This window comes from Sinocyclocheilus grahami, unplaced genomic scaffold, assembly GCF_001515645.1.
Source record: "Sinocyclocheilus grahami isolate Dianchi unplaced genomic scaffold, SAMN03320097.WGS_v1.1 scaffold453.1, whole genome shotgun sequence".
Taxonomy (NCBI): domain Eukaryota; kingdom Metazoa; phylum Chordata; class Actinopteri; order Cypriniformes; family Cyprinidae; genus Sinocyclocheilus; species Sinocyclocheilus grahami.
Window position 1 is genome coordinate 918,239 of NW_015505632.1, and position 12,794 is coordinate 931,032.

Sequence of the window (12,794 nt, forward strand, 5' to 3'; positions counted from 1 at the left end):
CTTATATTTATTGTGTTTAAACATGTCTGTGAAATATTGTATTACTGTACTGTGTAAAAAAATAATTGCAATGCTGAAAAAGCATATTCAGTGACAATGTTTGGATTTGAAATCAAACTAATGGATAAATGTTGTGTTTGTGGTAAACAGCCATGGATCAGTAGCGGACTCCTGTGTGAAAGCACAGTCCATGCTGCTTCCCCTCTCACAAGAGTCACCTAAGAAGGGAATTCCCTCCATTTTCAAAAATGAAATTCAGGCCCTGAATAAATGTCTAAAAATCCTGATTGGAGTATCACTATAAATAGTTATAAATAATTAAAAGAAGGCTTTAAAAAGATTGGTATCGGCAGATACTGCTTTCTGTGATCGGCGTTCGGTGATCGGCCTCAAAAATCCTGATCGGAGCACCCCTAGAATTGATACAATGTGCTGGGAAAAAAATATGATCAGAATATCAACTTGCATAACAATTCTGCATGCACTGAATTTTTCCTCTTCTGCTGTCGAGGAAATGCAAGGAATGTTGGGATTGGTTGTCAAGGCAGCCAAGCAGGATTTTGCAGCCTAGTCTCTGATTGGCTGGAATTATGGCACATTGTAATGGGCTGTGTTGAGCACGCAAGCTGTTGGTATTTAGAGAGCACTGAGGGCGGGCATCAGGTGAGCAAGCTGGAATGAAACAGTTTTTTAGGAGTCGCGGCAGTAGAGGCGGCGCAACTATAACGACATGTCAATAATCCCGCCCACTCTAAAGCGATACTAAACTTCAGTGGAAACGCAAACCGAGCCGTGCCGAGTCGTACCACGCAGTGGAAAAGTGCCATTAGTAAACATGCTCCAGACATTAAGCTTTGGGACCTACAAGGGAGAAAGTAGGTTCACATCTGGCCTACATTGTGCCCTGATCCCATTCCCCCATCTCTCGACATATTTTTTTCTGTCTCCTCCCTATGTTTACTGTCAATAAAAGATTTGCTTTACTATACACATCTCTTTCTGAAGCTGTGTCTATTTAATTAAACCTTTATTGATTCACAGACTGGGCATATGGCTGTTCATGTCTGAGATGCCTTATGGCACATTATCCAGCTCCATGCTGTGGAAGATCTTCTACAATATGCAATGTGCAGAGATGGACGGTCTGGAGAAGCTAAGCTGTAGCCTGAGTGCTGAGGACTGTATCCAGGGGCTCAGAGGTGAGACACCAAGCACATCTGATGCTGGTGAACACAAAAAGAATAGTTTACAGCGCTGGTTCTCAACCTTTCTGATTTTATGTATGTCCAGAACCAAGTCATCAGGAGAAGTTTCAGTGCTGGCTGTCGGAAATAAACAGCTCAGATGGAATCTGCCTGTTGACAACATTTGCACATATGGCCCAGCCCAGACGTACCGACATAGACCCTGAATTTGTCAGGAACATAGTGCTAGAGATTTACGAGGTGACTCGACTTTTTTTCTGAACTTTTACTGAAGACCTTTATGATGAATCTATCATCTAATCATAACATCATCCAGACGTTTTAAGTGCAATAAATGTTTGATTATGCTTTCCGTTAAGGTGTCCTATGTTAGTATCGCCACCCGTGAAATCTTTTCTAAAGTTGGGCGTGAGTTGCTTGCTGCTATAGCGACTGCCCACCCTCACATCATCTCTGTGCTGTTGGACAGATTGAGAAAGACCATAGAGAAAGTGGGCATGGTGAGTGAACTACAGCACCCATCAGTCCACCAAATACATAAGAACTGAGCAGAGATTGATGAAGAACAACAATTAAGCAAGCTACACTAAATATGCATTCAGTACAGCTGTTGTAGATGAAGCAAAACAGAATGCAGGGTCTCTGGATACAATTTGAACTGCTTAATCTTGTTAAAATTTTGTCAGTCATGTCAAGAGATGCAGACATTTTGTTGTAAATAAGACTTCTATGAACTATAAGCCGGTGATAGGCTTATTTTCAATGATAGGGAAATAAAACAAACAATATATTGACTTCTAAAGCCACTTTTTTGAATTGTCTGTTGAACTCCTCTGCCACAAAAATGTCTTTGAATGATCTGGGGGTTTTCTCAGCAAATACTGATACATTCTGTTATTTACCCTGATTATAATTATCTCTCCAGGTATCACTGTACCTTTTCAAGGAGTTGCCCCTGCACTTGTGGACTCCAGCTCGAGCTGAGGTGGGGTTGATCCGAGATTGGCTGTTAAACTTCAGTCTCACTGCTGTGGAGAACAGATTAGCCTGCATCATACTAGAGGGCCTCAACTGGGGATTTCAGCCTGTGAGTCTCAGTCATGAATATGGAAATATAAGCGCTGATTTATTATCTAACAGATGTGTCCTTGGATAGTGTACTTTTGTGCTAAATCGTGATATTCTCTGATGAGTCGTTGATAGGCCTGATACAAACTAATTCACTTTTTTAAGTGTTGTATATAAGAAGTATAACTTTCTCTGACCAACAGAATGGTTGCCTCATTTTACCAGCATCTTTGCATAGTGAAGTCGCACTTTTGGTGATTGAGGCATATCAAAATTATCTCACAGACAAACCATATAGTGGAATCCTCTCAGAAGGCATCAAACAGGTATGTTTCACATAGTGAAATAAGGCTCTTAATCAACATTGATTGTCATCAGCATTGATAAGGCTTTGTTTTTGTGTGTGTGTGTGTGGGGGGGGGGTTAATGCAGAATGAAGCTAATACAGACTGTATTAATCTATGTAAAAAGCCTAGTTTGCAGTGCTTCACCCCCATTCATCAGCCGAAATAATAGCCAAAAGTTTGATCAGCCCCTTAATATTTAAAAAGTTTCCTCAAAGAATGAACATTTTCTTCCTAGTACCATTTGTACTGTTATCAGCTCACATTTTCTGCATAACTCTCTGCAGGTGTCTTACCTGGCTAACATGGTGCGGCTCGGCCAGACTCCAGAATCCTCCTTTAACCAGTGGGCCTGGGATCTGGTTCTTAGGCTAAAGCTCCATATCAATAAAATAAGTCCTCAGGATGCCTGGTGCCCTCGTCTCTCCTCCAGCGCTCCCATTGTGCCTGAGATCACAGACTCTCCCACCATGCACCCAGTGTTCAAAGCAGTCAAAGCGGGCATACCCATCGGCTGTTTTCTGGCTATTGACATGACCACCATCGGGCACAGGTTTGGAAGGAATATACTCTTTTGATTCTAATAGATGAAGTGTACTGACCATAGACTGACTGATTCATCAACAGTAATGTTCCAAGCTGGATGAAAATCCAAATCTAGTGACATGAATTCATTTTCAACGTTTTGCATTTGACAGTTTGGAGAAGTTCTGCAGTGATGGAATTTCTCTTCTGAAGACTATGGTTCAGTCCCGTCATCTCAAAGCTGTAGTGCACATACTGGAAAACATTCTTCCTCTGGTCTACCACTGCCAGTTCTACCTGCTCAAAAATGAACAGTTAAGAACATTTATTTTTATATTGTCATATATTTATCACTTTCCGTTAGACATTACATCATCCTTGAATTTTTTTTTTTTAATTTACAGCATAAATAATGATTTAATATGTTGTTGTAGGTATGTAAGCAATACTAATGCTTCTCTCTAAATGTTAATCAGGTTTCTGAGCTGTATCCAGCTCTTCTTGCAGCTGGATAGTGGGACACAGGGTGTGACCCAGCAGGTTACACAGAAGGTGGCCCAGCATCTGATTGGCACCTCTACATGTGAGAACATCAAACTCCTTAACAGTGTGATCCAGGTGGGATTTTGAAATGTGTTAAATGTGTTAAATTGAGATTTATACATAATCTATAATTATATATCATTTTATTATTATAAAGCCGAATAAATAAGCTTTCCATTGGTGTATGGTTTGTTAGGATAGGACAATGTTTGGCCGAGATACAACTATTTGAAAATCTGGAATCTGAGGGTGCAAAAAAAATCTAAGTATTTAAAGTTGTCCAAATTAAGTTCTTAGCCATACAAATTACTAATCAAAAATTTAAGTTTTGATATATTTACGGTAGGAAATTTACAAAATATCTTCATGAAACATGATCTTTAGTTAATATCCTAATGATTTTTGGCATAAAAGAAAAATTGATCATTTTGACCCAAACAATGTAATGTTGGCTATTGCTAGAAACATACCCGTGCTACTTATGACTGGTTTTGTGGTTCAGGGTCACATATATACTGGGCATTTGTTACTCTTTTTCTTTATTATCCGATCCAACTCACCCATTAAAAAATGTACACTACTTTTTAAATGTTTATTTTAGAGAATTTTTAGAGAGTCTCCTATGCTCACCAAGGCTGCATTTATTTGATCAAAAATACTGTGAAATCAGTAATATTGTGAAATATTATTATAACTGAGCAAAAAAAACTGTTATCCATTTTAATATATTTTAAAATTAAATGCATTTCTGTTGTGGTAAAGCTGAATTATCAGCAGCTATTCCAGCAGTCTTCCATTTCACATGTTCCTTTAGAAATCATTCTAATATGCTAATATGCTTTTCAGAATTTTTAACAGAAAGTTTAAAAGAACAGCATTTGTTTGAAATGAAATTTTTTGTAACATCATAAATGTCTACCGTCACTTTTGATCAATTGAATGTATCCTTGCTGAAATTTTTTTTTTCAAAATTAAATCTTACTTCATACTTTTGTATACATAAAAATTAACTAAAATTTAAATACAAAACCATTCAACTAAAACCTGAACTGAAGAAAAACCTGAAGGTTTTTAAGATCATGGAAAGATCTTCCTGTCCTTCAGGCTCATATTCTGGAGAGCTCCAGGCCCGGGTGCGTTGGTGCAGTAGCTGTTCTTGAGTTCTGGCTTCAGGTTTTGACAGAACAGAACCTCTGGTATCGAGACAAAGCTGTTCTCTGCCTTCTGGACCACCTGTGCCGTGCTGCATTTCTTCACCAACAAGAGGAATGTCTCCAGAAACTTCTCTACCAACAACATAAGGTTTTCTACTCTTGGATTTGTTACTTCTTTTAACAAATGGCTTAAAGCAAACTACTTTTTTGTAATGTGTTTTTGGATTTGCCTTTTAGAGTGCTTTAGGTTTCCATGGAGACAAGGGTTTGCTGTCATCTCTTATGGGCTGGATAGTGGCAGGAAATATCACTCCATCCTTCATTGAGGGCAGTTCTCTCACAGGGGAGGTATGTGCGAGTTATTGCTTAAATAGCTCATCTAGATCTGAATACTTTTAGTCATAATTTCCCTCTCCGTGTTTTTATTTTGTCTCAAGGTGTGGTTTGCTTGGTTGGTCCTCAACATGGAGACAATGTTCGAGGAAGACTCTCAGCTGCGACGCTGTGTGGAGCATGAGCTCCTCTCGAACCCTGCTTACACACCAGATCAGGCTCTGAAGGTACACTTTCATTCTGCTCATACTCCAGTACAATTATCATGTGCAGTCACATCAAAGAGAACATTTTGAGCACACCTAAAATTATCAGGGAATGTTAAAATTGTTTTAGAATGTCTAGATTTTTCACTTTGTGGGTGGTTCTTTAGAGTAGAACTTTAGATACATCAGTCTTTTCATTATGAAGCCCCTAAGGAGACATGGTTATGAAATAAACATGAAATGTGAGGATTTTCTTTTTTGTTAACGCAAAGTTTCTTGGGGCTATGCAAAACTTTTTGTGAGCAAATTAACTTAAATTTTTCCTCCCAACTCATGTCCCATATTCCCTTATGTCGCTGATTGGAGGTAGCTCGAGAAGACATATTGACATATTGGCCGTGAGGTTAATTAATATTAAACCCGTATTTGATTATCGCGATTTGAAAGACTCACAGTAAATACAGTTCAGCTTTAATAATAGTTATTAAGAGTCTCACACAGGCGCAACACGTAGTTTCGTTTTGTGTGAAAACATGACTGAAGGCTGACTGCTGAGGGAAATTATATGAAAGAATATATTATTTCATTATTTGTGTGAATGCATAATAGGAAACCGACTGTCTTCAGAAAAGTTTTGATGGCATTTGCTTTCCATATTCGCTCCGTGTAATGCGTAATAAAGCAGTGATTGCAGCACATCTTTGTTTACAGAGGTTACCGTAAAAACAGCTCTTGTTCTGCCGTTCATAAGCGCCACCTGCGGTCAAACTGTGGATTTACAAATTCATTCAGTCTGTCTGCCACATTTTTGTTCAGACCAATGCGAAAATCAGACCAAATTTTTGTTGTATAAATCTTAACCGGTCGATGGAAAATAGCCTACTTTGTTATCAGAAGTGTTGAGATTTTTAGAATGCACATTAGCTTATGTAGAACTGTTTATGGAGCAGATACAATTTTATTTATCATCCTTTTATTTAAAAAAAAAAGATTTAAAGGCTGATATGTTATAATTTTATTTTTTAAAAATTGTCAAAACTTTATTTGAACGTGTAGTACATGTCAGTAGATAACATGTTATGAATATTTTTTGTTAGTTTAAAATCTGGCCATCAATTTTTAATGTTTTATTTCACTGTTTATGCAAACAAAAAGTGCATAGTGCTGCTAATTTTATTTGTTGTCTTTTGTCATAAAACTTGGTAAATTTATTTCAGTGTGTGTATCAGTACTTTTTAAATATTTCCAGCACATTTTAACAAATCTGTGTATAACAGTTTGGATTGATACATATTTAAGAGATTTAAGTACTGTATAACATTGGTAGCTCTCAGCCGCTTTCATTTTTAAAAAGTAGCTCCCGAATGAAATAAGGTTGGAGACCCCTGCCTCTGAGGCTATGTATTTTGTCTTATTGGTGATATTTTTAATTAAGTAATTTCAAACATTACAAAAAAATCCATGTAACCATTAATCATGAAAAGATAATAGAAAATAATTGGTCAAAAGGTTTGGGTACCTGTACATGTTTTTATACATTTGTAGTACAATAAACGTGCCTGTTTTTTTTCTTTTTTTCCCCCGGTTTGTCAGAAAGCCCAGGTGCGCCTTAAGCTTCAGGTCGTCCCGTCCCTACAGAGACTGATGATTTATCGCTGGGCTCAACAAGCTTTAGCTACCCCTGCAGATCATCCACTCCTGCCTTTGGTGTGGCAGAAATTTTTCCAACTTTACCTCTGTCAGCCTGGACCAGAGTTTGGGTGCGTTAAACAAAAGCATTCTGTCTTTATTTGGCTTGTTATTGTGATTTTATCTGGCATCTTAAAATAAAGATTGACAAACTTTTTAGACATATTATCATGCTATTTCACTTCACTAAAATGCAGTTGTTACATAATGCATGTTGGATTCAAAGGACATATTGTACATGCTATATTCAAGTGAAAATGTTCACCCTGTTCTTCTTTTTTCTCCCTCCCCCTCATTTCCCTTTTTGTACTCCTTTCTTATTGATGATTTCACTCATTTCATGTTTCACCAGATTTTACTCTAAGCTTTATGTAGCAGTACTGATGACTCACATGACTGATGTTCCAGCTCTTTGACTTACACAACTTCTATGTTCTGTTCTCTGATATGTGTTGAACATAATGTCAGATGCATTTCATGTCCTGTGTTTGTCAGTATATTATTATTTTTGTATCTCCACAATATCAGTTTTTATGACATGACTCTGAAATACTTTAACTCCACAATCCCTTTCCTTCAAAATAATGAAATAATTCCAGCACAACTCAGTATTTTATGTATGTTATGTATTTGTTTATTTATTTTTTTATTTTTTGGATAATGCTGTGTTTCAGGGTCCTGATGACCCACTTAAGGGTCATTTTGCAGTAATGATCAAATTAATGTTTATTTTGCCTTGTATATTGCGTAAAGTATAATATTTGTGAACTGCATGAGTGGTACTGTGGTTTTTTTTTTTTTTCTGAACCCTTGCGTCTGATTTCTTTCTTTTTTCTTATTTCGCACCATTAGGCTGGAGGTGAAAGGTTGTATTGGAAGGCGTTACTTCCATAGTGCGGCCCATCTATCCTTGTTAAAAAGCCTCAGACAGCGGCTTGTTGAAGTGTCTGACTTCCACCACGCTGCAAGCAAGGCTTTGAAAGTGCCCTGCTCAAGCGGTGAAGCCAGTGATGGTCTGCTCACCCCAGGGACGCCCATCACCCAGTACATGACCTCTCCTGAGCTGCACACTGAGCTCGTGCGGTAATGTTCAGAGTTTTGTTCTCTCAACATCCATTATTCTATTTACTATTGTGTACAATTGAGTATTAAGCATCTGAAAGAAACTTTAATTGGTATTGTTTTCTAGATGTGTGTACTTGTGTGTTCTTAATTTGTATCACGCTCAAGTTCAACACAAAATAAAATGTGACCATTTTTGGTTAATTTGTAAACAGAAGCCTTATCATTCAGCCTTACTGCTTGTACAGAAACTACTTTTTTTATGTCTAACTCTTGTTGTTCAGGCTCTTCACTGTGTTTGCTTTGTGGTTGGATGATGAAAACCTTCAGAAGCAAGAAATGTATTTGCCTTCTTTGCCAAAGCAGTATGACACCCATCGCCTAGCAAAAATCATGCAGCGCCAGCAGGTGAGGGTTTGTTTGAGTCCAGCAGAATGCATTCTTTCTTATCTTTTTGTCTTTAAGAGGTCTGAGCCATCAAAGGATTTAGTAGATTGTTTTGAATGAAAATGTGATTTAAAACAATCCCTTACAATTAAAAAATAAAATGTTAAGCTGTCTATTTAACAGATCTATATGTCAAAAAGTTTGGGGTTGGTGAGATTTTTGTAAATGTTTTTGAAAGTAGTTTCATATCCTCACCAAGGCTGCATTTGATCAATAAATATAGTAAAAGCAGTAATATTGTAAAATATTATTATAATTTAAAAACTGTAATAAATTAATGTAGTTTATTCCGGTAACGACAAAGTTGAATGTTTTCGCAACCACTACTTCAGTGTTCGTATACTTCATTTAAATATAAATCTGTAGTATAATTTTAATATACTGATTTGGTGCTCAACAAACATTTCTTATTATTATCAGTGTTGCAAACAGTTGCTTAATGTTTTTGTGGAAACGTGATGCAATTTTCCAAAATATAAAGTTCAAAAGAATTTTTAAATATAAATCTTTTGTAACAATGAAGATGTCTTTATTTTCAATTTAATGCATTCATACGAAATACAAGTATTAATTTCTTTAAAAAAGACTGACCTCAAACATTTGAACCTTTAAACAGTAGTATTATTGTATATTTTGCACATGCTTTCTTCGGACATTTGAAAAATATTCTGCCACATTTTTCATAACTTCAACAGATATGGTGGAGAAAGTTGTTAAAAATAAAAACATACTGTATGTAATCAGATATAAGAGCTAGAAGAATTACATTTGTCATTTGCATTAAACCATTAGCAATGCATGGAAAAATGCATCAAAACATTTTCTGATAAAAGTCATGTATATAGATCCTTATATACAGGTATATAGGTCATTATTTTATTTTTTTGTTCAGATGCATATTTTCAAATGATACTGAAGACGTCTTTGACACAGAACATTATCAGATATGAGCTGATGCCATGTCTGTGTGTCACTTCATCTTTAGGAGGTGTGGATGGAGCATGTGGACATTGAGCGAGTCCAGTATGAGCTGCAGGAAGTGCTCAGTCTGTGGTCAAAGGTCAAGAGTGAACCTGCACCCTCCCAGAACACCAGCTTCTCCATCTTCACTGACTTCATCAATCCTCTGGCTGGTACTGAGCCCATCATACTCTGATGTCTGGATTCTCTTATTTATAACAGTCAGAATATGAAAACAGGACTACTCTTTAGGAATGTTACAGTTGTTTGCTTCAGACACATTTATTAAAAGCTTGCATGACTTTCTAAATCAGAGACTGCATTTATGTAAAAAAAAAAAAAACCTTTTGAGCATGTTCAATTTATAGTTTTATATAATAAAAAGACGTTTAGATGTCTTTTTGGATGTTAGATATTTATAACTTAGTGATTGTCACAGTTTGCTGTACCGATTCATTGTACAGCAGATTTTACTTTTTACACTAAATAATATTATTCCTCATCTGTTTATTTACAGCAAGGCAGCGTATTCTCACTCATCTGAGAAAGCATGATGCCCCCCAGGGGGCGCTGTTACTTGTGCCAATGAAGGCTCCAGTGCCTGATATTCCCACTAAGAGTCTGTCTGATGAGAAAATCTCCACTGCCTTAATTCAGGAAGACCTTGCTAAGCTCCAGCATCAAGCCAAGTAAGACTTGTAGTAAGCATGTATTGATTGTCAGAACTCACTTACAGCCCATAAGTGCATGTTAAGTAAGTCTTCTGTGCCGTGATTAATAACCGGTGCCTCTCAAATTACTCTGTGATAAGCTGTAGTGCTGTATTTGCATCTCCGTATGTGCTAAATTACATTGTAAATCACAACTGTGTCCTCTTCTCAGGTTGGCAACGGTCCGGGAAACACAGCAGGTCGCTCTAGACAGTGAACTGCTGGAGGTGTTGCCGCAGCTCTACATAAACCGAGAAGACCAACTTTCAATGCAGTTAGAGTGCCGTGGCAAAGGTGGACAGCCCTGCCAGGGTCCCGCACATGTCACTGTAAAGGTGAATAGCTGCCATTTCTATCCTTCTGCTCTGTGCTAGTTGTACACTTGCATGAGATGAGACTTCAGTCATATTCAGGAGCCTAATAAAAGTTGTTTTGTTGTACATGGGTCGCAATGTTGTGATCACATGACATGCTGAATACTACTCACTTCATCATGGTAACCCCCATTTTATAGACACTTGCGCAATACATTAATCATGACTGACTGCGATTAGCACATTTATACAATGGTGTTGGTGACTGAAATATTTGCATACTTTTTGTATAATAATAGTAGTGTGGATTACTAGGTGTCGGTGTCTAAAATGCCGTATCATTATTTAATTGAAATGAAGCTATAATAATAATAATAATAATAATAACAACAGTAATAATAATAATATAACATTATCTAAAAAAATTTAACTTAAACTTATGATGTTGCTAAAAAGAACAGTATTTGGTGTAATGAAATGTGTTTATGCAGTTTAAGGTTAAAAAAACACATTATTTTCCACATACTGTACATTATTGTTTCTCCTCTATGCCCCGCCTTTCTGAAACGCGTCGATTTTTACAAAGCTCATCGGTTTGAAAAAGCGAGGTGTGCTGTGATTGGCCAGCTATCCAGTGCGTTGTGATTGGCTGGATACCTCAAGCGTGTGACGGAAATGTTACGCCCCTCACCATATTGTGATGATGCCCTGTCAGGCCGGAGCGATGATTCAAAAACATGAAAACCCATTATAAACGAGGCATTCGTTGCATCCAGTGGGGACATAATTATGGATTATTATGACTTCTACTGTCTTTTTACGCGTTGCATTGCATTGCATTGCGCCGCGTAAACATAAAACCATGTCTGCATTTGTGATCAGAGAAATGACAAACAACAAGCCCCACACTACACTGCCCAAAAAACTTGCTTTAAATATATAAAATATAAAAACTCTTTAAATATAAAAAAACTTACTTACAGTCTTTGAGTCAGAACAGCCGGCATTGTAGTCTACTCTCCCAGGATCAGTAAACAGTCCTCCATAAAATGTGCTGCACACATCTGAATATTTGGGTTGAAGTGTTCTGGAACAGTGTTGTAAATACAACTTAACCACTGATTTCTAGTCGTGTCCATTTTTGGAAGGCCAAATAAAGTAGTTTCGCTTTCACAACGAAACAGCGTCACACACGCGGCCTACAGCGAGCAGAGGCCGGGGGCTAACGTGTGGAACGGCCGGAGGGTTAGAGTGAGCAGAGGCGGTGAGCTTGAGAACGGCGCGGCTGGCGATTTCGACAAAGGAGCATCCGGAAGGACATGTGACGACTCCGGGCTGGACTCCGCTTCGTGGAAGTTCTAAGTGGCCATGCAATATTTTTTTTTCTTCTCGTTTTCTCGTTATCTCTACATAACGAAAGTTGTTTTCTCGTTATAACGACTTAATTTTCTCGTTATCTCGACAAAGTTTTTAAAATTTTTTTTACAATGATTGTTTGATCTACTGTTGTTATAGTAACAAACTCAACTTTGACACGCATCTGATGGACAGATAAACCATGCGCTCTTACTGTAGCCTAGGTCGTGGATATTTCAGCAAATTTTGCTTCGCCTAGGCTGATCAATCACGGTTTATTTACAGAGACAGTACGCTAAACATTTTGTTTGTGTAATTAGCGTGTTTAAATGGTCAAAGCAACACTGCAAACACAGGCGGAGCGCCTTCAGGATGCAGAACTATTCTAAAATCTTTTAGAGCTGCTTGGATTCAACTCACTTTCAATTTTCATTTTATTCGAAAGAAAATTATATAATTTGTAATTTTTAGTAGTCATTATATGCTGTGACTGATATCATGTGCGTTACAAGCTTCTGTTGGAAAAGAGCGTTCATGTGTAGCTATGTGTTTATGTGTGTGTGTTGTGTGATTTCCACAAAGAAATATAGAAAACACAAACGATTACAACACTGTAGAACGTCACTGAACTAAATTAGCCTATACACTTTACATATAAATCACATTTCTTATCAATATACATTTAATGATTAACAATAAAGATTAATAATAAGGAAAAGAGGCACATTACAAAAAGCCTACGTCGTTGAAGCCCATAAACATAAACAGAACATCCCCGCTTATTAACTAACAATAATGTACCTCAAAGAAGCACAAATAAAGATATAGGTGCAAACAGAATACAGTGACGTCAACCTTGGTTTTAATAAGCAGTTATT

At 37.3% G+C, this 12,794-nt stretch overlaps 1 protein-coding gene across 1 annotated transcript in view; it reads left to right on the forward strand.

Moving 5' to 3' along the window:
• Window positions 1-1,046: 1,046 nt before the first annotated feature.
• LOC107552595 (ectopic P granules protein 5 homolog) overlaps window positions 1,047-12,794 on the forward strand; it is a 24,548-nt gene continuing 12,800 nt past the window's right edge. Inside the window, exons 1-17 of the mRNA XM_016234514.1 lie at window positions 1,047-1,199; window positions 1,291-1,445; window positions 1,565-1,705; window positions 2,131-2,292; window positions 2,477-2,599; window positions 2,905-3,170; window positions 3,316-3,456; window positions 3,619-3,760; window positions 4,790-4,987; window positions 5,077-5,187; window positions 5,277-5,399; window positions 6,972-7,138; window positions 7,920-8,150; window positions 8,414-8,537; window positions 9,562-9,709; window positions 10,054-10,225; window positions 10,419-10,581. Of these exons, the coding sequence (XP_016090000.1) occupies window positions 1,061-1,199; window positions 1,291-1,445; window positions 1,565-1,705; window positions 2,131-2,292; window positions 2,477-2,599; window positions 2,905-3,170; window positions 3,316-3,456; window positions 3,619-3,760; window positions 4,790-4,987; window positions 5,077-5,187; window positions 5,277-5,399; window positions 6,972-7,138; window positions 7,920-8,150; window positions 8,414-8,537; window positions 9,562-9,709; window positions 10,054-10,225; window positions 10,419-10,581 (2,706 nt within the window). The 5' untranslated portion in view covers window positions 1,047-1,060. The remainder of the gene's footprint in view (window positions 1,200-1,290; window positions 1,446-1,564; window positions 1,706-2,130; window positions 2,293-2,476; window positions 2,600-2,904; window positions 3,171-3,315; window positions 3,457-3,618; window positions 3,761-4,789; window positions 4,988-5,076; window positions 5,188-5,276; window positions 5,400-6,971; window positions 7,139-7,919; window positions 8,151-8,413; window positions 8,538-9,561; window positions 9,710-10,053; window positions 10,226-10,418; window positions 10,582-12,794) is intronic.